This window comes from Lutra lutra, chromosome 14 (assembly GCF_902655055.1).
Source record: "Lutra lutra chromosome 14, mLutLut1.2, whole genome shotgun sequence".
NCBI classification, from domain to species: domain Eukaryota; kingdom Metazoa; phylum Chordata; class Mammalia; order Carnivora; family Mustelidae; genus Lutra; species Lutra lutra.
The window spans coordinates 56,012,472-56,037,518 of record NC_062291.1 but is presented as its reverse complement, the minus strand read 5'-3'; the positions used below and the strand labels follow the sequence as shown (position 1 = coordinate 56,037,518).

General features: G+C 39.6%; 1 protein-coding gene across 2 annotated transcripts; it reads right to left on the bottom strand.

Moving 5' to 3' along the window:
* Positions 1 to 1,724: 1,724 nt before the first annotated feature.
* LOC125085209 (cytochrome P450 2C41-like) lies at positions 1,725 to 24,772 on the bottom strand. 2 transcript variants are annotated; one of them, XM_047703492.1, is made up of 10 exons: positions 24,522 to 24,772; positions 22,437 to 22,599; positions 22,117 to 22,266; positions 17,185 to 17,345; positions 14,925 to 14,988; positions 14,599 to 14,711; positions 10,126 to 10,267; positions 9,782 to 9,969; positions 4,335 to 4,476; positions 1,725 to 2,235 (listed from the first exon to the last, which is right to left on the bottom strand). In XM_047703492.1, the coding sequence occupies exons 1-10, from the start codon at positions 24,687 to 24,689 to the stop codon at positions 2,054 to 2,056; spliced, it is 1,473 nt and encodes a 490-aa protein (XP_047559448.1). In that variant the 5' UTR covers positions 24,690 to 24,772; the 3' UTR covers positions 1,725 to 2,053. The 2 variants fall into 2 exon arrangements, with proteins under 2 accessions (XP_047559448.1, XP_047559447.1); XM_047703491.1 differs by having other exon boundaries at positions 14,599 to 14,714; positions 14,928 to 14,988.
* Positions 24,773 to 25,047: the final 275 nt, after the last annotated feature.

Sequence of the window (25,047 nt, the reverse complement as noted above, 5' to 3'; positions counted from 1 at the left end):
AACTTTGGAACACAAACACACAAATGTGTGGCACACACATTTGCTAATACTTCCATTAAAATCTTTTCATTTACCAATCAAGGCTTAAAGGAATATAATAGAGTTCTAATTTGTACCTTTTATTTCTAAGATCTTTTCATGAGTTTGGGAAACATTTCATTTCCTTTTCTGTAATCTGTCCATTCAAATCATTTGCCCATGTTTTTTAAAATTTTTTAAAAAGATTTTATTTATTTATTTGACAGACAGAGATCACAAGTAGGCAAAGAGAGAGAGGAAGGGAAGCAGGCTCCCTGCTGAGCAGAGAGCCCGATGTAGGGCTTGATCCCAAGACCCTGGGATCGTGACCTGAGCTGAAGGCAGAGGCTTAACCCACTGAGCCATCCAGGCGCCCCTGTTTTTTAAAATTTTTAAACATTTTACTTATTTATTTGATAGAGAGATAGAGAGAACACAAGTAGGCAAAGCGGCAGGCAGAGGGAGAGGAAGAAGCAGGCTCTCCACTGAGCAGGGAGCCCAATGCGGGACTCAAACCCAGGACCCCAGGATCATGACTTGAGCTGAAGGCAACTACTTAACCTACTGAGTCATCCAGGGGCCTCATGCCCATGTTTTTATTATTTAGAATTTTTCTTGGCATACTGTATAGTAGAAAAATAGCAAGTTGTAGAATATTATATATAATACGAGCACAGTGGTAAAGATCATTTTTAATCTCATGTGTGTATGTGTATGTAAACATATATTGTGTGTGATTATATACTTTGGACATACATTATGTATATGTACATCTACCTCATATGTTGTCTTAAAAATGCATGCCAAAGTATAAAATTTTCCTCTAGGAGAGGAGCAGGCAGAAGGTTAATAGGTGATGCTCATTTCATAACTTAGAAACATAAGAAAAAATTTATGGAAATTATTTGACTGGTATAAGATGTTTAGTTGTCTATATTTTAGATAAGCCATCACACTTGTGTTAGGTATAAAACAATGTGTTGGAAAGTAGAAAAAATAATATCTAGTGATGCCTTCCAGGGATTTTGTTCTAGGTCAGAGAGCAAAGAATGACACTTAGAAGACCTGATGAGCAATATGAAAGCATATGTTAACAAGTGACTCTAAGTTTGAAACAAGTTCATACCAACATGTCTAATCTTTGGTGTTCAAAGTGACACCAAAGCAGAGAAATGAATTCTAACATGAATTATTCCTTCCCCTCATGGCTGAAATTCTATTACCCAGCTCCTGGACATAACTTTTCTCACTTTCAAATTCAAACCTCAAGTACCTATAGGTGACACAGAGCCAAGAGAGCTTTCCTGCCCTCTCCCTCTTTGTCCCTCTCTGTGCTTTCATTATGAGGACGGTGCAGTGTGGCCTCTTTGGACTCTATTTTCTTCCATTTCTTCCATTTCTTTGGACTCTATTTTCTTCCATTTCTTCCAAAAAAGGAAAGTCTAAGAACTGGCTCAGCAAATAGTGATGCTTTCCATTTACAACACGCAGAGGATAAATGGTTGTATGTTAGCTTATACAAATCATTTGGTTTTGTTTCACGGTGATAACAGAGTAATAGCTCAATATTAGAGAAGTATATATGGTGCCAAATACAAGTGTTACAGAGTATAAACAATAGCACAGCATGTGTGTAATGAAATTCTGGAAACATTCCTCTTTTTTTTCCCAAAATAAATTTTACTTGAGAGAGAGAATGAGCAGGTGAGAGAGATGAGCAAGCACGAGCCAGAGAGAAGCAGAGGGAGAGGGAGACACATACTCCCCACTGAGCAGGGAGCCTGATTCAGGGCTCAGTCACAGGACTCCAGGACCATGACCTGAGCCAAAGGTAGACGCTTAAATGACTGAGCCACCAGGCGCCCCTGGAAACTTTGCTTTAGCAGAGGTTGGATGTTCACTGGGTATGGAGGGAATGGGGAAACAGGAGCTGAGGTCAGAGAGTGCATCCCCAGCGGTGAGGAGGTGATTGATGCCCTAGAGGAGGAGGAGCTACAGACAACAGCACAGCAGCAGGCAGATGGTCTGCCCTTCCTCATATGGGAATGAAGCAGAGCTGGTAGGGGGGTGGGATATGGCCAAACCCACTGGCAATTGGGGTGGTATCAATGTCCTTTGGGTCGACCAGAGATTTCAGGGTGAATTTCTGTAAAATGGTGGTCAAGAATAAAAACAGCTCCATACGGGCCAGTCCTTCTCCCAAACATATTCGTTTTCCTGAAAGTAACAAACACAAGGGATCTGTTCCTTGAACACTATGTTTTGAACCGTCACAAGACATGTCACAAGAAATATCTGATGAATGACCAAGCTGATGGAGAGGTGGAAGGAAGGTTAGAGGGACAGGTGGACAGAAGGATGGAAATGCTTGCTATTAACCTAGTGTCTTGATGGGAACCCTTCATTCAACAATTAATTATTGAGTATCAGGCCTACATCAAGCACTTCACTATATATTTCCACGTTACAACTGCTCTTTTCATATTTCCAGTTTCCATACATTTTTGTAGAAACCCACCCCCTTCACCAAGTGCATTGGAGGGAGGAGGACTAAGAGAAGAGAACTCATGTATCTGTGTCTCCATTCCTACCTCTGGCATAAAGTTTAAAAAGATTTTTTTTCCTTCATGTGATTCCAAAAACACGTCTAAATGTATTACTCTCTCACTTTAAAATATTCAGTGTGTCCCTGATCTGTCCTATAACAGGAGGTCAAATGGGTTGAACTGGCTCTTCACATTCTGTACCCAGTCTGAGGTTCCATATCTCTCCTTCCATATTCCAAACCCTCTACTCTTGGTTCTAGCCATACCAATTCTTCATCAATCTCCAACATACCATGACATTTGCAGCTTTATCTCATGGTGTTCCTTTTGGTTAAGGTGCAATTCTCTTATACTTCTTTCAGGATCTATGTCTCATGCATTTCCTCTCTATAATCCCTGTGATCTCCTCAGGCAGTAGAGTCTTGCTCTCTCTGGGTATCCTCAGAATCTTATTTACTCTTCAATTAAAGCATAGATCATCACCTTGAATCATAATTTCCTGTTTATCTTTTTCTACCACACTAAAATGTGCACTACTTGTAGGGAAGGCTCAGTCCTTGACATCTTGGTATGTACAGTGCAAGACCCAAAGCAGGTATTGAAAACCATCAGATAATTGAAGGGAACTCCATGGCTGGAGACTCAGTGAACACTATTGATGTGGAGACCCAATATCCAAGATACATGATCTTGAGTGGAGGACAATCAGGTGCAGGGCATCCTGCCACTTTGCAAAGGTTTCCTTGATGCCATGGTTGGTTGGCAGGTTCTGACCTCAGTTTATAGAAACATCCTTCTCTTACGGTCTACTTTGTAAAAGTGCCCCATCTTCTCTTCTTTCCCTCACTTCCTATCTGCTGTGAGGCAGCTCAAATTCCCTTTCTGCTGTTAGAATGTTGCTTATTCCAGTTCATACCTCACTGTGGGCTGGGGGTGAGCAGGAAGCTGCCTTTTCTGGTCTCCTGAGCAGCCTGGCCTTTCCTCTCCCACAACACTAGTCTTATCAGATTATAATGATCTGTTTACTAGTCTGCCTCCCTAACTAGAGTGTGAGCCCCTGTGGTGTCCATGCTGTGCTTGTGGATACTTTTCACCCCAGAGCTCACTCTGGGAAGTGAAGAAAATACTTTTAAAAAAATATTTATTCATTTATTTATTTATTTATTTATTTATTTATTTATTTGAGAGTATGAGTGGGTAGGGTGGCAGAGGGACAAGCAGATTCCCCACTGAGCAGGGAGCCTGAAGTAAGGCTTAATCCCAGGATCCTGAGAGCATGACCTGAGTTAAAGCCAGACACCTAACTGACTGAGCCACCCAGGCGCCCCACATAGAAGATACTTAACTTGGGGTACCTGGGTAGCTCAGTTGGTTAAGTATCTGCCTTCAGCTCAGGACATGATCCCAGGGTTCCTGGAATTGAGCCCTACACCAGGCTTCCTGCTCAGTGGCGACCCTGATTCTCCTTCTCCTGTTCCCCCTGCTTGTGCTCTCACTCTTTCTCAAATAAATAAATAAAATCTTAAAAAAAAAAAAAAGAAAATACTTAACTCAAAGTTGAGGAGTTATATACCTTTCTCATGGCCAGTGAATAAAGTCTAAATGAGTTTCATCTGCTGCTTAGAGGAGCTCTTGGTAGCTCAGTGATATATCTAGAGTGATGTTTCTGGTCATGGACAAAGAACAATTCTACCCACGCCAGGGCAGGCACTATGTAGTGCCGCACCCCCAAAATATTTTGGCCCCTTCAGCACCTAAGGAATTTATTACCTGCTGAGAAAGGCATGAAATAATCACTCTTCTTAAAGTTGCCATTATCATCCAGGAAGTGGGCAGGGTCAAATACCCCTGGGTTGGGGAATTCTTGTTCATCATGTAGCACAGAAGTCAGTGATACTAACACGTTTGTGCCCTGAAATGAACAGATGAAGATAAACTGGGTTAGAAAGAAGTTGTAGAGCTGGAAGAAATGTGGAAATAACTTAGTTCAATATTTTGATCTATATGTGAAGAATCCAAGGTCCAAAGAAGGCCCATAGGATTTCCAGCCAGAGAGACCAAATAATAAACAGGGATGAGATTAAGGCCAGTGCTAGTCAGGATGCTAACATGGCCTCCAATAAGGTCTGAAATACCGAATGCTTGGTTACTTGCCCTCTAAATTCCCTCCATTGATCACAATGTTTGGACACTTGTGTGTCTCTTTGCTCTATTTTGTCACTTCAGTTTTCATACATCTCATGTGGATTATGGCATAGCAGGGGTCTGCTTGAGATTCTGTCTCTCCTCTCCCTCTGCCCCCCTCTCCCCACTCACACTGTCTCTAAAGTAAATAAAATCTTTAAAAAAATAAAAATGTGGGGGAACTCTTTGTTATAGATGAATCCTAGCTATATATACACACACACACCCCAATAATAAAATTTAAAAACTTATCATTTTTCAACAATTCAAGTAAAGATCATTAATTAATGCTAAAACTATTAGATTAATGATTTGGGAAACAGGATATTTACAAGGTCTTAAAGTACCATGCCATAGATTTTTTTCTTATCAATCACCTATGAAAAATAGATCCCTAGCAATAGAGAATTATGGCAGATACCTCCTTCATAAGTAAGTAGCTTAACATCACCAATAATGGTATAGATTGATATTGTAAGTCTCTAGCCAAATGTGATGCATTGGGACATACATAACATCACCTATGTAATTTTCTTCCCCAAAACACAGAAGTGGAATCTAATCTCAAAACAAAAACAAAAACCACCCGAACCAGACTGAGGAATATTCCACATGGTGTCCTGGACTCCTCAAAACTGTCAGCACCTTGAAATGAGACAAATAAAGGAAATGGAACTTTTCTTTATAAAAGGGTAGCCTAAAGGGACAGATAATCAAATTACATACTTATTCCTTGATTAGCTACTATATGCCCCTTCAAAAAAAGCTACAAAAGAGTATTTTAGGATAACAGAAAAAAATGTAATTATAGGCTATATATTAGATAAAATTATTGTATAGATAATAGTTCCTTGAGATGAATGCTGTTCATCTCAATGAATGTGCAGAAAGCCCTCGTTCTTAGAAGATGCATAGTGAAATATTTAGGAGTGAGGTAGATTGATGGACATAAGTAGATACGCACTTAAAATACAGATGTATATACATTTTCATATATGTTATTTACATATACATAAAACATTTCATAGTCATTGTGTATGTGTGTTTAAAGGCTATTTAGATTTTCTACTTTTTTAAATTAAACATTGGAAAGAAATTCTACCCTTTAAGTTTATCATATTTAAGGTCTATAATTTTATTTACAAAGTCATTGCCTTTGGGACACCTGGGTGGCTCAGTCATTAAGCATCTGCCTTCGGCTCAGGTCATGAACCCAGGGTCCTGGGATCAAGCCTCACATTGGACTCCCTGCTCCACATGGAGTCTGCTTCTCCCCCTCATTCCTGCTCATGCACTCTCTCACTGTCTCTGTCTCTCTCAAATTATTTTTTAAAAAATCATTGCCTTATATACTTTAAGACAAGTAGTATGTGAAAATATTACTTTAAGATTTAAAAAGCTAATATATTATCAATAAATGATGCTGGGATAAGTGGATATCCATAACAACAACAACAACAACAAAACATTACTACTTCACACAATAAGTAAAAATGAACTTTAAATGGATCACAGACCTAAACAGAAAATCTAAGAGCATAAAACTTGTAGAAGAAAACGTAAGGGCATATATTTGGGAAATTGTGTTGGCAACAAATTTTTCAGATAAGACACAAAAACACAAGTCAAAAGAGAAATAATAGATTGAACTCCATGAAAATTCAAAACTTCTGCTCTTTGAAAGACATTCTTTGAAAACTAAAGAAAGAAAGGGAAAAAGAAAAAAACAACCAACAGACTGAGAGTGAATGTTAGCAACACCTATATGTGATACAAGACTTGCATGGAAAATATATAAAGGATTGCAATACTTAAGTAAGGGAAATGACCCAATAAAAAATAGGAATATAATTTCAGCAAACACTCCACCAAAGAACATATATGAGTAGTCAATCAGCGCATGAAAAGAAGCAAATCATCATTATATATCCAGAAAATAGAAGTAAAACAAAATGTGATATCACTACACAACCTCCTATAGGATCTAAAATTTAAAAAGACCAACCATGGCAAGTGATGGAGGGGGCCTAGAGTAACTGGAACTCTAATATGTTGCTTGTGGGAATGTAAACTGTCTCAGCCACATTTAGAAAACAGTTCGACAGTTTTTTATGAACAGTTAAGCCAAGTCCCCCTCCTAAGCATTTACCCAAAAGAAAACAAAATTTATGTCCACACAAAAATCTGTATGCAAATATTCACAGCACCTTTATTCAAATGGCCCCAAACTGGAAATTACCCAAATATCCATCAATTAGTGAATGGATAAACAACTTGTGGCACTCGATATGATGAAAACTACTCATCAAAACAAGGAACAACTAATGATACATGTGATAACAAAGATTAATCTCAAACACATTCTGTCACTTAAAAAAGATAAAGGTTTATATTGATTACAGGTTATACTACTTTTATGTCACATTCCATTATGTTACATTCCTTAAAAGGCAAAACCGTAGAGCCAGAAGTAGATCAATGGTTACCAAGGGTTGAAACTGGGGGAGGTGGATTGACTGTAAAAGGAGAATGAAGGAAATTTTTGAGATGATAGAAATGTTTTATATCTTAGTTGTGCTAATTACACAACCTTACATGTTGATCAAAACTCACTTGACTTTACCCTCAAAAATATGAATTTTCTTTGGTATAACTTATTGTTTCTGTATATTGTCTCTGTTCCTTTCTGTTCTATGTTACTTTTAGGCTCCCTCTTTGTGTAACAGATCCCTTTTAATATTTAATATTTCTTGCAGGGCTGATTGAGTGGTCACAAATTCTTTTAATTTGTCCTGGAAGTTTTTATCATTCCTTTTATTTTAAATAACATCCTAACTGGATAAAGTATCCTTGGCTGTGTATTTTTCTAATTTAGGACCCCAAATATATCATGCCAGTGCTTTCTGACTTGCCAGGTCTCTGTGGATAGGTCTGCTGCCAGTCTAATGTTTCTAGCCTTGTAGGTTATGAACCTCTTGTCCTGAGCTGTTTTCAGGATTTACTCTTTGTCTCTGAGATTTGCAAGTTTCACTATCATAAGTCAAGGTGTTGACCTATTTTTATTGATTTTGAGGAGGGTTCTCTGTGCCTCCTGGATTTGGATGCCTGTTTCCTTCCCCAGATTAAGGAAGTTCTCTGCTATAATTTGCTCCAATATACCTTCTACCTCTCTCTCTCTCTCCCTTTCCTCTTCTGGGATTCCAGTTATTCTAATATTGCACTTAATGGTATCACTTATCTCTTGAACTCTCCCCTCGTGATCCAGTAGTTGTTTATCTCTTTTTCTCAGCTTCTTTATTCTCCAACACTTTTGTCTTCTATATCCTTAATTCTTTCTTCTGCTTCATTTATCCTAACACTCAGAGCCTCTATTTTTTTTTAAAGATTTTATTTATTTATTTGACAGAGAGAGATCACAAGTAAGCAGAGTGGCAGGCAGAGAGAGGGGGGGAAGCAGGCTCTCTGCTGAGCAGAGAGCCCGATGTGGGGCTTGATCCCAGGACCCTGAGATTGTGACCTGAGCCAAAGGCAGAGGCTTAACCCACTGAGCCAACCAGGTGCCCCAAAGCCTCTATTTTTTACTGCATCTCATTAATAGCCTATTTGATTTCAACTTGTTTAGATTTAAGTTCTTTCATTTCTCTAGAAAGGGATTCTCTAGTGCCTTCTATGCTTCTTCCTTTTCCTTTTTTAAAAGATTTTATTTGACAGAGAGAGACACAGTGAGAGGGAATACGAGCAGGGGGTGTGGGAGAGGGAGAAGCAGGCTTCCCACTGAGCGGGAAGCCCAATGTGGGACTCGATCCCAGGACCCTGGGATCATGACCCGAGATGAATGCAGACGCCCAGTGACTGAGCTACCCAGGCTCCCCTTCTATGCTTTTTTAAAGCCCAGCTAAAATATATTTTTTAAGATTTTATTTAGTTATTTGTCAGAGAGAGAGCACAAGCAGCAGGAGCAGCATACAGAAGGAGAAGCAGGCTCCTGGCTTAGCAAGGAGCCCAATGTTGGACTTGATCCTAGGACCTGGGGATCATGACCTGAGCTGAAGGCTAACACTTAACTGACTAAGCTACTGATGTGCCTCTGAAGATAAGGTTTTAATTTTTTTAAAGATTTTATTTATTTGAAAGACAGAGATCACAAGTAGGCTGAGAGGCAGGCAGAGAGAGAGAGGGAAGCAGGCTCCCTGCTAAGCAGAGAGCCTGATGCGGGGCTCGATCCCAGGACCCTAGGATCATGACCGGAGCCGAAAGCAGAGGCTTTAACCCACTGAGCCACCCAGGCGCCCCTGAAGATAAGGTTTTAAATATTACAGAAAAGAAAAAAAACCACTTAGGTCAGTCATGTCCAATACAGACTTGAGTGATCCATGGTTACTTAGATTCAAATTATTAACAATGATAAGTGAATTTGGAAAGGTTGGTAGATATGAAGTCACCAAAATAATAAAATCAATTATTTTCCATATTCCAAAAAAGTAGAAAAGGCATTTAAAAAATTATACAATTTATAATAACATTAAAGATATCATTTACCTAGGAAAAATCTAAAAGATGTACAAGCCACTATATTGAAAACAATATTGAAAAAAATTAAAGAAAGCCCAAATAAATTAGGAGAATACACCATATCCATGAATTGAAAGATTCAACATTCCAACATGTCAATTCTTTCCAAGTTAATTTACTATCACCCTGATAAAAACCATTGCCAAGTGCTTTGGATAATTGGCAAATTAATACTACAATTTATTTGGAAATGTAAATAGCTAAGAGTAGCCAAAACAATATTAAAGAAATAGAACAAATTTGGAAGAATTACACAGTCAATATCAAAACCCGTTATAAAAATGTATAGCCTCAAAAACAAAAATTTATAGCCTCAAACTGGAAACAGCACAAAGTCCATCAAGCTGCCACATGTATAATTCTTGCACTCTCTCATCTGTACTGGTAGAGGATTGAAACCACACCGTGAATATGAGAACTTCAAGAGCACTGAAGTCAGGTGTAGGAGAAACACATCTTACCTTGGGGATGACATAGTTTCTGAACTTAATGTCACGGGTCACTGCATGAGGCAGGCTGTTTGGGATAAAATCAATATATCTCTGGATCTCATGCAATACCGCATTCATATAGGGCATGCGGCTCCTGTCTTGCATGCAAGGGCTCTGGCATCTGCCAATTACACGCTCAATCTCTTCCTGGACTTTAGCTGATAAAACACAAATGAGAGAGATGAAAAAAGAGAAAATGCATATATATTTACATGCCAATTCGGGTTCTATGAACACTTTGAAGGTGCTCCAACATCATTATAAACATCAGTTATATGCTCAGAAGTACACCCTGCCCACCATGTTGGCCATACCTGTGACTTCTGGGTGCTTCAGCAGAAGCAGGAGACTATATCGTAGGGTGGTGCTTGTCGTTTCTGTCCCAGCTCCAAATAAATCAGATATACTGTTTACTAAGTTTTCAAAAGTAAACTTCAACTGATTGTCGTCATTTTCCTAGGAATTATTTGATGTAATTATTTGCTGGTTTGGCAGCATACATAATTATAACAAATCTAAAATAACACATTGTTATATAGTTAAGCAAACTTGCCTACAGATTCCATTTCCTAGCCTCTTTCACAGCTACACTGGCCAAGCAACCTATTTCTTACCAAAGGACTATTTTTTTTTCTTAAAGATTTTATTTTATTTATTTGAAAGAGAGAGAACAAATGAGAGAGCAAGCACAAGAGTGGGGAGAGGGCAGAGGGAGAGAGAGAAGCAGACTCCCCACTGAGCAGGGAGGCCGACGTGGAGCTCCATCCCAGGACCCTGGAATCTTGATCTGCTGCTTAACCTAGTAAGCCACCCAGGCACCTCCCAATGGTCTCTTGGTGTCACTTTCCTTCCTTCTTTTTACTACATGCCTACACAGATATGTTGGTGGAGGTGGTGTAGACATCATCTTGAAACATGATGAACATGAAGTCTACACAGTAGGTATGCTAAAGAAAAATGGAAGGCACATGAGTCCATGATACTTCAGGGCTACTGTACAAGTCCTGGACTGCCCAACATGAGAGTCTCTGTACCTGAAAAAAATACACCATTTCTTTTTTTTTTTTAAGGTGTTTTTTTTTTTTAATTTATGTATTTGACAGAGAGAGAGAGAGAGAAAGAGATCGAAAGTAGGCAGAGAGGCACTCCCCACTATTTCTTTAAAACATTGTTAATTGGGGGGCGCCTGGGTGGCTCAGTGGGTTAAAGCCTCTGCCTTCGGCTCTGGTCATGATCTCAGGATCCTGGGATCGACCCCGCGCATTGGGCTCTCTGCTCAGCAGGGAGCCTGCTTCCCCTCCTCTCTCTGCCTGCCTCTCTGTCTACTTGTGATCTCAGTCTGTAAATAAATAAATAAAATCTTTTAAAAAAAATTGTTAATTGGGTTTTCTCTTGTTGGTAGGCAAACACAATCTTATCTAATAGAAATGAGTAAATTAGAGCCATATCTTAAAAAATGGTATAAGCCAGGATCAAGAGTTTGTAATTCTCTTCTGTTACAGAATTTATGTAGACTCTATATTGCCTAAAAACTCATTACAAAGTTGAAAATATGCAAAAGCTAACATGGCAGCACATCCTAGAACAGATTGTAGCGAGAACAAATTTACAAAGACAAAAGGGGGCCAGCCCCTATGGTACTCCAGATGTAAGGCAGGACAATTTGGTTTGGGAAATAAGTGCAGGAATTAGTGCAGATATACAAATAGAAGAAATATTACAGACTTGAAGACAGAAAATTTGGACATTAACTGCCCATAAAGGATGAAGGAGACTATGGGAGTAAGGCAGATGCTTAGAATAAGACACCGAATGAATAGAGATCTCATAACTTTTCATAGGGAGAGTAAAAGCACCTCACAAGGACAACTAAAGCTGGTTTAAGATAAAGGTGACACAAAATTGAAAACAACAATGGGACCATTTGAAATATTGACTATGGAGATCGCTAAAATTAAAAAAGAAATTTTCTTCCTATCCAGTCCCCTGGGCCAACATTAATTTAATAAGGTTCTTACAATCCCCAAGTGACCTGTGGCATGCCTAAATTGTCATCAACTCCATTAAGACAGGCTTAACCTCAACAGCTGTATTTGCTAGACCCACTGGTAACATCAACGTCACACAGTTTTCTAACCTTTCCAAACTAAAACTACTCTAAAGCCAGGAAAAAGAGTAGGGCACTTATAAACCATTATTAGCATTTCATCTATTGAAGTGATTTGAAGAATCAGTGCTTACATACACATAGATTATCAATTTTAGCCAATTTTATGCCTAAGTTTTCTTCTAGGAGTTTTATATTTTTAGCTCTTACATTTAGGTTTTTGATCCACCACACTTCCACCCAAGGTTAAATATAAACTTATCATATGATCTAGCAATTCTACCACCAGGTATATACCCAAGAGAAATTAAAACATAGGTCTACACAAAAACTTGCACACAAACGTCCATAGAAGCATTATTCATAAGAGCCAAAAACCCAGCGGCGCCAGTGTGGCTCAGCTGGTTAAGCATTTGCCTTTGGTTCAGGTCATGGTCCCAGCATCCTGGGATCAAGCCTGGAATTGGGCTCCCTGTTCAGTGGGGAGCCTGCTTCTCCCTCTCCCTCTGCCTCTCCCTCTGGCTCGTGCTCTCTCATTCTCTCTCAAATAAATAAAATCTTAGAAAGAAAAGAAAAAGAGCCAAAAACCCAGAAACAATCAAAATGTCCATCAACCAAGGAGTAGATACATAAAACATGGTATATCCTCTCCGGAATATCATTCAAGCACATAAAGGAGTGAAATGAAAGAAGCTAGAACAAAATACAGTATAATTTCATTAATATGAAACATCCAGAATAGCAAATCTATATCAACAGAAAGTAGAGAAGTGAAGCCTGAAAGCTGGAAGGGTCTGGGGGACAGTGGAGATAACTACTCAAGCTTATGGGGTTTCTTTTGAGGGTGATGAAAATGTTTGGTAATTGATTGTGGTGGTGGTTGCACAACTCTGAAAATACACAACTACGGAATTACACTTGAAATGTGGGGAGGGTATGGCATGTGAATTATACTCAGTGTAGATATTAAGAATAAGAAAAAATGGAATAATTAGCTAGAATCTAAATACTATAATGAAGTCCAGAGGAACAATGCAGTTTTTAAATATAATATTAAGGAAATACTGTTAATTGATATATGAGAGATGTCAGCACCCAGGACCAGTGGAAAGGCTTCCTAGCATTAAGGAAATTGCTCAAAATATATGCAAAATACAAAAACATTTATATGGGTGCATTCTTCTGGGAAGGTGTCCATACTTTGTGTATGTATGTGTGTTTCAATAAAACTTTATTTATAAAGACAGATGAGCTTTGCCAGTCTTTGATCTAAATAAAAGTGGAAGGGGAACAGAGTTGGAAGATAAAAAACATTGCCCTAACAGCAGAGAAAGCAGAGAAACTTCCAGTTTCTTCAAAAAATTCCACCACCTTCTTCACTCCATTGCACCTAGAATATGTGATTCGAGTGTCCAACTGAAATCCAAGGACAATTCTTTGACAATCAACTTCATCAGCATCTTTCTTCCTTCCCATGTTAGCCTACTCACCGTTTCTTATTTCTGCCCAAAGCTACAAAGTGATTGGATAAAGTGATGGCCTCAATAAGGAATTTCCTTCTCTAGAATAAACTTTTTATAATGCACTCTGGATTCTGCCTCTCCCCCATTCAAGGATGTTGCTTTGGTACAAGTGTCCTTATGGCATCTACATTACTTTTGTCACGCAATTTCCAGCTTGACCCTATCACTCATCATATTCACTATTCAGATTTACTATCTCAATCTTTCACTCCTTGGTTAAATTTCTAAAATAGGATATCTGTTCTTATTACTAAAATCTCCCATGCAGTCCTTACTTCTCCTTTCCTCCCACTAAAATCAGCCTCTATAGATCTCTGAGATGTGACAAAATGAACAATTTGATTTTATTACAGGATTCCCTGTATTTCCATGGTCCAGACTTTTTTCATCAAATGAAAGTCAAGAAATGAAAAATCTCACAGTTGGTCCTTGGGCCCCATTCTTATCATACAGCTCATTCTACAGGACTCCCAGGATAATTTCCCCCAATAATTATTTGTATTCCACTCTTGTTCAAGCTCATACATCTACCTGAGCAAATTAAAACTTTTCATGCCAACATTCAGTCTTACAGTTACTTGGCAGGCACCAACCTCCAACTCTATATCTGTCCAAATCCATTTTTGGTTACACTCAGTGAAGACTTCCTTTTTCCATCCATCTAATCTCTTTGCCAACACGTACTTCTGAACCTCTCATCATACCATTCTACCAATCTGAAATTCCCTCCCCTATTCTTATTGCAAATATTTTGAAGCTCTACATCAGCCCTCAGTACAAGCAGGAAGCCCAGCTAGGTTAAACATTTCCTTCTTATTCTCCCACACACTGAGATAAGATCACATATACCTTCATTTTAAGGCTCCATATTTTGTAATTTCTAATTTGTGTTTTTATTTCCCCTAAAGAGTACATTCTCTTTCTCTTCAGGTAGAAACTTAACAAATAGGTTCCACATATCCTAGTTATTTAACAATTCAATCTTAGATTGAGTGATATTCCATGATGCTCAATCCAGGTAGATCCATGCATACAGAAGTACCTAAAGTGTCTGTCAAGCATTTCTTGCCTGATGATTGAAACATCCTCATGAGCACTAATCAGTGAACAAAAGAAATGCAGGCAAACAAATAACGGATCTGTCATTAACATTTTACCTGTGCCATTTTCATCAGGAAGTAATCAATGAAGTCCTGAGGATTGTTCACTTCCAAGGATTCTTCGTGTTCTTTTATTTTCTCCAAAATGTAATTATTTACAAAAACAGAATTTTGGGGCACCTGGGTGGCTCAGTGGGTTAAGCCGCTGCCTTCGGCTCAGGTCATGATCTCGGGGTCCTGGGATCGAGTCCCGCATCGGGCTCTCTGCTCAGCAGGGAGCCTGCTTCCCTCTCTCTCTCTCTCTCTGCCTGCCTCTCCATCTACTTGTGATCTCTCTCTGTCAAATAAATAAATAAAATCTTAAAAAAAAAAAAAAACAGAATTTTTAAGTATTGTGTTATGACTTCCTGGGAGATAATCAAGGACAGCAGGGAAGCTATTGTAGACCTTAGAGATTAAAATATATATATATATATATATATATTAAATTTTAAAACATGTATAGAAGACATATAGAAGATATGTCAAGCCCTGGTTAAAAAAGGAGATGAAGAGAAAATGGTCTCTGTCTCCTGGAAGAGCATTTTATATTGTGTATATAAAGTAATTCTCTATGCTCATGGAGATATCTAAGGGAGAAAACTCTGACCAGATGATGAAATACGACAATAACGTCCTATACTCAGACATCGTCCACCTTATAGTATTAAAGCATCTTTACATCAATTCTCTCATGTTTTATATTAATTATTCCCTACAACCTTGAAATATAGAATGCCGTGAATTACTATGATTCACATTTTATAGATGAAGACTGAGGTTAAGGGAGTTTGGACAACCTCATACACAGCAAAAAGCTACTCCTTCATCAGTGCATCCTGGCAGCACCTGTGGTCCCAAATGTTTTCCCTGCTTAAAGGAGACATTCTCTTCCTTCCTAGATTAACATATTTCTGCTAAGTAATATGTGATGAAGAGGTCACTAAGTGTGAGTGGAGGACAAATCTTTTAGGCAATGGGAACCTTTCAGCAAGGGCCTGGATGCCCACTGAGTGTGCTATCAGCACGTTTCTGGGCAGTCACCAAAAAAAGGTCTTTGGAATTTAGGGGAAAGACCAGTGGCCAGGGAGTCAATAGGCTTGAATTCCACCAGCTCCATATTTGGACATTTATCTTCTCTTTTTTTTTTTTTAAGATTTTATTTATTTATTTGACAGAGAGAGAGATCACAAGCAGGCAGAGAGACAGGCAGAGAAAGGGAAGGAAGCAGGCTCCCTGCTGAGCAGGGAGCCCGATGCGGGGATCGATCCCAGGACCCTGAGATCATGACCTGAGCCGAAGGCAGAGTCTTAACCGAATGATGTCACCCAGGCACCCCAGACATTTATCTTCTTATCTGTGAAATAAAGGTTTTGACTCTCTTTTCAACATGTACACTCCATGAGGTTTGCCCTGGGCAAGAGTGTGGTATTCAAAAATTCACTTCACTGAGTATGACCAGTGAAAATGCCAGACTGGATATCTCCAAAGGCAGGACACTCCAAAAAAAGAGAGCTGAGATTTTTTGCAAAACCATGAGAATCAACTTGTCAGAACTCTAGAAAACAAAGGCTTACAGCAATCAAGTGAATGCTGAATCCCGAAAAAGGCAACTTGAAAATGGTGGAAAAGTCTGTGTAACTTTTAATTTGCCCTCTTCTACCTCCTTCCTGGTTTGGCAGTGGTCTTAATAAGGGCAGCTTCTTGTGTGGGATTCTGGTTTCCAGTGCAAGAGACTAGACTAGACCTTACAAAAAATTGTGTTTTCTGTTGCAACTGCTTTGGGGCAACCTGAAGGACTGACACAGGCTCTTGTCTTTGTCATCGGACTAGAGCTCAGGTGGAGAGCAGCAGGCATGTCTCAAAAATCTGTAAGGCAAATGAATAACCTGGGGCAAAGACTAGTTAAGACATAAGATAGGGCACCAGAATCCTGGGAAGAAAAGCTGGGGAGAAAGTATCTTCTGGTATTAGGGCATTCCAAAGTACCCAGGTATATTGAGGAATTTAGACATTTTAAAATTTAGAAACCAGGACATCGGCTAAGAAAAGACCCCAGAAGACCTTAAGTTTTCACCTCTAGCTGATCTTGGCTCAATGTAAGCAACAAGACTGAGAAAGAATTGAAGGGTCTGGTGAAAGCACTGAAGGAGTGCTCCAGTCCAGAACCAATTTGGAAGAGTTCATTTGTTTGGTCCTGTCTTCCTTCCTTCCTCCCTTCCTCTCTGTCCCCTTCTTCCTCTCTCTTTCTCCCCGCACACCCTTTTTTCAGCCCCTCACACTCAAGGAAAACTGCAGCAAACACTAGCTGAACACAAAGAAACAGAGATTTCAGAGACCACACATGATGAAGAAGAGGAGACTTAGAAACATGGTCCAGAAAAGTCACGAAATAAACAAATATCTATAGCCTATGGAAAGCAAAAAGCAACACGAATCTAGAGCAAGCAGAACAAACAAGACAAAACAAATCTCAAGGAGGGGGAGGAACCTCATTTCCACAGTTACATTATAGTATCCAAAATGTCCAGTTTTCATTTACTTCACAGCATGGTCCGTACAGAATTTTGGATGTGTCAGAGGGAAGACCTCACATGACCTTACCTGAATCCATGGGGAACTCAGAATCTTGAAGTTTTCATTAAATATTTTCAGGAAGTCCATTAAAGTCTGATCTGTATAATCAAAACGATTTTGGAAAATGATGGAACAGATCACATTGCAGGAAACACAGCCCAGGACAAAAGTGGGATCATAGGGTAAGGCTAAAGAATAGGAAAGATTTAGAAAATACCATTAAAATATACATATAAAACTCTTTGTTGGGGCACCTGGGTGGCTCAGTGGGTTAAGCCGCTGCCTTCGGCTCAGGTCATGATCTCAGGGTCCTGGGATCGAGCCCCGCATCGGGCTCTCTGCTCGGCAGGGAGCCTGCTTCCTCCTCTCTCTCTGCCTGCCTCTCTGCCTGCTTGTGATCTCTCTCTGTCAAATAAATAAATAAAATCTTTAAAAAAAAAAAAAACTCTTTGTTGTTCATAATAGGTAATTTTAGGATCTCTAAAACAATAGCAATCCCCTTGTCAGCGAAGATTTCAGCATGCTCAAAATCAACACATCACCTTTCCCTTAAATGGGAAGTCCATCCCACCCTAGTTTGTTTAATAACAATCTTCCAAATACTCCATTTAGATCACTACCTTTATTTACTTGATTCTGACCCAAGGTGACTATTACTTTGAAGAGCAAAAGAAAAAACTTTAAAGACGCCACTTTTAAAAACACCTAATGGTGCACCTGGCTGGCTCAGTAGGTGGAGCCAGCACCTGACTCTTGATCTTGGGGTCATGTGTTCAAGTCCCACTTTGGGTGTGGAGATTACTTAAAAATAATAATAAAAATACATTTTTTAAAAACACCTAATAATTTAAGTTATCAATGCAGAATCACACCTGTCTGGTAAACGTGTACACTCCTGTAGGGAGGAAGAAATAGTTTGGGACCTGGAAACCTTCTATAGATAATGAATAGTTAAAGTGAATTATGTGTAAAATCAGCAGAGGAAAAGATTAAAGGAGGAAAGATGATGGAAAAATTCAGGTATTTTGATGGAACAAACAAAAAAGCAAAAGGTATCCATGTTGTCTGAGAGGAAAACTAACACAAATGAATAAAATTATAGTGCAGATTTGTTTGCCTCAGACAAAAGTAAAATAAGAAATTTTCACTTCAAACTTAAATCACAGCTAAGGCAAAGAAAAAAGATTAAATTTGCAAATAGAGTCCTGAGGTACCTGGCTGGCTCAGTAGGCAGAGCATGTGACTCTTAATCTCAGGGTCATAAGATCAAGCCCCATGTTCAGCATGGAACTTGCTTAAAAAAATTTTTTTTAATATAAAAAAATTGGGGCACCTGGGTGGCTCAGTGGGTTAAGCCTCTGCCTTCAGCTCAGGTCATGATCCCAGGGTCCTGGAATCGAGCCCCACATCGGGCTCTCTGCTCAGCGGGGAGCCTGCTTCCCTCCTCTCTCTCTGCCTGCCTCTCTGCCTATTTGTGATTTCTCTCTCTGTGTCAGATAAATAAATAAAATCTTAAAAATTTTTTTTAAATTTAAAAAGGAAAAGGCAATAAATGGAATTCTTGTGTTTCTTTATTACGATACAAAAAATAATAATTTCCTTTAGGAAACAGGGTCCCTCATCGTCAATCAGGACCCACATTTTTTGGACAGCCTGCCCTCTTATGGAATTCTGGAGTATTGCTAATATATAGCCATTAGCAGAAGACCATAGTTATAAATTTTTTTTTTTAAGATTTTATTTATTTATTTGACAGAGAGAGATCACAAGCAGGCAGAGAGGCAGGCAGAGAGAGAGGAGGAAGCAGGCTCCCTGCCAAGCAGAGAGCCCGATGCGGGGCTCGATCCCAGGACCCTGAGATCATGACCTGAGCCGAAGGCAGCGGCTTAACCCACTGAGCCACCCAGGCGCCCCTAGTTATAAATTTTTAACTGGACTATTATTTAGGCCAATTCTGTCATTTTACAGATAAATTAAAGCAGAGGAAAAATTTTATTTTTTAGTGAGAAATATTTAAATGTAATTGCTATAATCAAATGATCAATGAACTTTGTATGCAAAAGGCCCCCAAATTCACATCAGTGATGTAATTAAGGTTGACCAGAATCCAAAATGAGAGGCAATTAAAAAATAGGAAACGTGTTTGGGTAACTGCTTCTATTCCAGACTCTTTTTTTCCCCCTTAAAGATTATTTATTTATTTATTTACTTGACAGAGAAAGCACACGCAAGGAGAAGCAGGCTTCCCCCTGAGTAGAGAGCCTGATGTGACACTCTATCCCAGGACCCTGGGATCATGACTGGAGCTGAAGGCAGACACTTAACAACTGAGCCACCCAGGTGCCCCCAGACTCTTTTTCAGTTGAAACACTTGAGGACACTAAGCTTTCAGAAAAACTTTAGAAGGTAGTGGATAATTTGGGAAGGTCTTGAGGTTTATTTCTGTGTCTGTGTGTGTGTGTGTGTGTGTGTGTGTGTGTGTGTGTGTGAGAGAGAGAGAGAGAGAGAGAGAGAGAGAGAGAGATTCACAGCTAAAATAGGTACTTTTAGGATTTTTCACTTCATTTGAGAGAATTTAAAAGCAGGGTAATTTGGAATCCAGAGTGAAAATCAGATTCATCGTGACAAGCACTTCATAGAGTGGCAGAGGGGGTTAAACAATTAGCATAAAAGTTCTAACCCTGAGAATCCTGGATGGCTTAGTAGGTTAAGCGTCTACCTTCAGCTCAGGTCATAATCCCAGGGTCCTGGGATCAAGTCCTGCATCAGGCGCCTTGCTCAGCAGGGAATCTGCTTCTCCATCTGCCTGCTGCTCCCCTGCCTGTGCGTGCTCATGCTCTCGCTCTCTCTCTCTCTCTCTCTCTGACAAATAAATAAAATCTTAAAAAAAAAAAAAAGTTCTAACCCCAAATCCCACTGTGCTTTAAAATGTGCTTGCAATTCTGTTTTCATTCAGATGATGAGGCCAATAGATCAGGGAAGGTACCCATTGAAAAGAGAGTTTGTTACTCATAGTTCCCAGGAAGAGAAGTGCATCACACAAGGCCACATGTCACACAAGGCCACATGGAGAAGGACCAAAGAAGGTCAGGAGGCAGGAGGAACAAGGGGAAAGCAGGAGGCACGAGGGGAAAGCATGTTCCAGAGCCTTTACTGAGGTTTTCATGGGAAAGAATGAGCAAGGCAGGATAGGTATGCTAAGTAAATTTAGGACTGGATAGCTTGAATATTTGCAGAGGGCTATGGGCTATAGCGGTATTAACTGGTTATCCAGTGACTGGCCCTGGTTTCATTTAGAGCAGGGAGAGTATTGGCTTCGTGTGTGGGAATTTGGTGATGGAGGCAACTTGGGGGTGTGGGCCTTGGATAGGTTGATTTATAAATCAAAGACAATATGTTTGCTGTATCTAGTAATTAGCTACCCCAGGAGAGGAGGTTGCTCCCTGGTTCTGAAAGGCCCCTAAAATGTCAAAACATCACAAAATAGAGAAAATTTAAAACATGATTAATAGACCGATAAAAGAGGGGTACCTGAAGGCAGCTCGGGTATGATTCTGGGGTCCTGGGATAGAGCCCCACACTGGGCTCTCTGCAGGGAACCTGCTTTTCCCTCTCCCTCCGCCTGCAGCTCCCCCCAATTGTGCTCTCTCTCTCTCTGTATCCAATAAATAAATAAATAAATCATTTTTAAAAATAGACCAATAAAAAAATAAATTGTAAAAAAATTTTTAAAAAGACCAATAAAAGAGAATAAAATGAATCAAGCTAAAAACAGAGCCAAAGGCAGGGTAAAGAGTTATTAATGATAGCTGAAGTCTAATTAAGTAAATCATTTTATAACCTGGTATTTGTGTAAGTTTCAGGGTTATGCTATAACATGCATTTCTTACCATATATTGAAGGGTATTAGAGTAAATAGGGAACAACATTAAATAACTCAAACTGATAATTTTAAAATAGTTCTTTACACCAGCGTAGCCACTCTGGAAAACAGTATGGAGTTTCCTCAAAAATAGAACTACCCTTCGATCCAGCAATTGTCCTACTAGGTATTCACCGAAAAAATACAGAAATACTAATTCAAAGGGATACATGCACTCTGATGTTTATAGCAGAATTATTTACAATAGTCAAATTATGGAAGCAGCCCAAGTGTCCATCAATAGATAAATGGATAAAGATGTGTGTGTGTGTGTGTGTGTGTGTAATATTTCACAAAATGAAATATTACTCACACATAAAAAGAATGAAATCTTGCCATTTGCAATGATGTGGATGGATCTAGAGAGTGTTATGTTAAGCAAAATAACTCAGTCACAGAAAGACAAATGCTATATAATTTCACTCATACGTGGAATTTAAGAAATAAAACAAATGAGCAAAGAGGAAAACGAGAGAGAGACAGAGACAGCAAGGGAGAGACAGGCCAAGCAACAGACTCTTAACTGCAGAGAGCAAACTGATGGTTGCCAGAGCGGAGGTGGGCGAGGGGATGGGTGAAGTAGGTGATGGGGATTAAGGAGGCACTTGTTGGGATGACCACCAGGTGAAGTATGGAAGCGCTGAATCATTACACTGTATACTTGAAACCAATTAAAAAAAAAAAAAAAACCCTGTATGTTAGCTGACTGGAATTTAAACACATTTACATGGGAATGTATTATTACTATTACTATGGGAAAAATACCGTTCTCTAACTGAAAAAAATTGAGTCCCCAAATGTTGTACCTTCATGGTGTAATGATGTGGAAATAAAAAATTTGGGACAGAAAAGGATTAAATGACCTTTTATACCCACACTGTAGCACAGTCATGAAATGACACCTGATAAGCACAGACACACAGAAGCTCCCCTGGCTCTTTGCTGCACTCCCTCTTCCCACGTGAGGGCTGAAATGTTTCCAAGGACATCAGTAGATGAGAACAGCCTGCCAAGATCAGAGCTATAGAATAACCCACCTTTGGTTTTTCTCAAAGCTTCTACAAGGTGGCAGGCTTCCTCTTGAACTCGGCTCTCAAGGTCACTCTTTCCCATCCCCAGAGTCCGCAGGGTCATGAGGGAGAAGCGCCTTATCTCCTTCCATTTGTTTCCGTTAGTGAAAAGGATTCCTACCAGAGGGGAAACAGAAACTGGGCGGGAGGTCCTAAGCAAGGAGGAGGAAGGTCATACTCAGCAGCCTCACGATGGGCCAAGTTCTGCTGAGTTGCTCTTCAAATTCTAGTTTTCCATCCTTTCCAACCCCATAACCAGTGCCAAACGTGTGTACCTGCTCACCTACCATGTCCTTTATTAAGTTTTTTAGCTAATGGGAAACTTCCTCTTGCAGAAAACTCTTCTCCCAGATCAATCAGGGCTTCCTTCACTGCTTCATACCCATACAGTACAACAGTGGGCTTCATGCCAAAATACAGAGTGAATACAGGGCCATACGCTTTTGAGAGCGGAGAATTTCAAAGAAAACATGTATGTTAGCAAAAGAAGTCACAATTTAGTCTATGTTTTGTGCATGATTTTGTGTGTGTGATTAAGCCTGATATCATCATACTGTCGATATTTTTATTCTACCAAACATGGCTTCAAATATTCCTGGATCTTACATATAAATAAGATTGTTACAGCTGACACATAGAGAGGGCCACTGATGTGACAGGCAATGCTCCGGGAAATTGGTACTCAGATAATTACAACTGATTATTACACCAACGCCTTGAGCTCGGTTTATTTACCCTGTTCTACAGATAAAGTGACTGAAATTCAAAGAATTTCCTGTATAATCCCAGTGTCTAATAACAGAACACCCAAATTTGAACCCTACTTAGCCAACCTCTTTTGTCTCCAGTGCCTATCTCAGAACCAGTACCCAGCTGTTTCAGGAACACCTGTAAAGCCCATCCTCTGGAGATTTCTCTTTTCTTTCTTTTCTTTTTTTTTTTTTTTAAAGGATTTTCTTTTTAAATTATCTCTACACCCAGCATGAGGCTTGAACTCATGAGCCCGAGATCAAGAGTCTCAAGCTTACTGACTGAGCCAGCCAGGTGCTCCCATCTCCTGAAGATTCTGACTTGGTAGCCTTATGATAGTTACTAGAAATCCATACAAAGAAAGAAAGAAAGAAAGAAAGAAAGAAAGAAAGAAAGAAAGAAAGAAAGAAAGAAAGAAAGAAAGAAAGAAAACCACCCCAGCTGGTGCTCATGCCCATTCCACTTTGAGATCTGCTGGTATTACTAACACCAAAGGTAGTGCCAGGACAGGCAACATCTCACATCTCATCTATCCTGCAGCATTCACAGGGTATAGACAGCAGCTTTGTGTGGAATCCGGGGATCATGTTACCATCCAGTTGGTCCTGATGATTTCTTATTTTTTGCATTCATTCAAGCTAGTTCTGGACCCAGTTACTTGCTTGCCGTCAGGCACTATTTGCTTCTTCAGAGTTCAATTTTCATGAACAAAACACACAGACTATATAGTAGATGACTCCTCAAATGAAATCTCTAATCACAAAACACCACCCTTACCATTTACTTTCAGCCAGAAATCACAGCAAAGGGCTGTGAAACAAAGGCAGCAGAATTCCTGGCTTTTGTCACTTCATTATTTTTTAAAAGATTTAAAGACTGTTTGAGAGAGTGAGCATATGAATGGGGATTGGGGAGAGGGGGAGTCGGGGAGGGAAAGAATCACAAGCCGTCTCTGTGCTGAGCCAAGCATGGAGCGCTGAGCCAAGCATGGAGCCAATGAGGAGCTTGATCCCATGACCTCAAGATCATGACCTGAGCCAAGACCAAGAACCAGACACTCAATCGACAAAGCCACCCGGGCACCCTGGACTTTATTATTTTAATGCTACCACAGAACAGCCTAAATGCTTCTTTACTCATAGAACACATTATTTTATTCCACTATTTTTTTTTTTTTAAGTAATCACTACACCCAACATTACAGCTCAAAACTCATGACCCTGAGATCAAGAGTGGCATGCTGTATTGGCAAAGCCAGCCAGGCGCCCCTTATTCCACTATTCTTTTTTTTTTTTTTTTAAGATTTTATTTATTTATTTGACAGAGATCACAAATAGGCAGAGAGGCAGGCACAGAGAGAGGAGGAAGAAGACTCCCTGCTGAGAAGAGAGCCTGATGCAGGGATACAGGGCTCGATCCCAGGACCCTGGGATCATGACCTGAGCTGAAGGCAGAGGCTTTAACCCACTGAGCCACCCAGGAGCCCCTTATTCCACTATTCTTGACAATATTTCACAAGTATATGCTTTACAGACATACCTTGATATTTTAATATAATGTGGTTAATTTTAATATATTTTATTTAAAAGTAGAGGAGCTGGAGAACCATAAAGCATACTTACATTGCTCAAGGACTTGATGACGTTCTTCACATCTAACTGGAGGATATTTCCAATGAAAGGGAGAGGAGTGGGGCCAGGTGGGAGCTTCCCCTTTCCAGAGCTCTGTTTCCAGAGTGAAAGGAGAAGCCAACAGGAGAGACAGAGCACCAGAACCACAACTAGATCCATGGAAGCACTCTCTTTTTGGACAACAGTGAGCTTGACATCTAAAGCTTTTATAATACTCCCTGCTAATTCAACCTGTCCCTCTGACTCATAAACTAATCAATCAGATGGATTGCTTCAATCTCTCTTTTGAAAGGACTTTGGCCTACTGATAAAGATAAAAATACGTGTTTTTCTTTTGCTTCTACTACTACTGCCCTGAGATTCTGGTCTAACAGGTCTGGGGCAGAGCCCAGGTACTGGTAATGTTTTCGGTTTTTGGGTTTGTTTGTTTGTTTTTTTAACATTCTAGGTGGTTCCAGTTGAGAGCCAGTGAAGTAAATCACTTAATCACAAAAACTGCAAAATATTCTGGATTTTC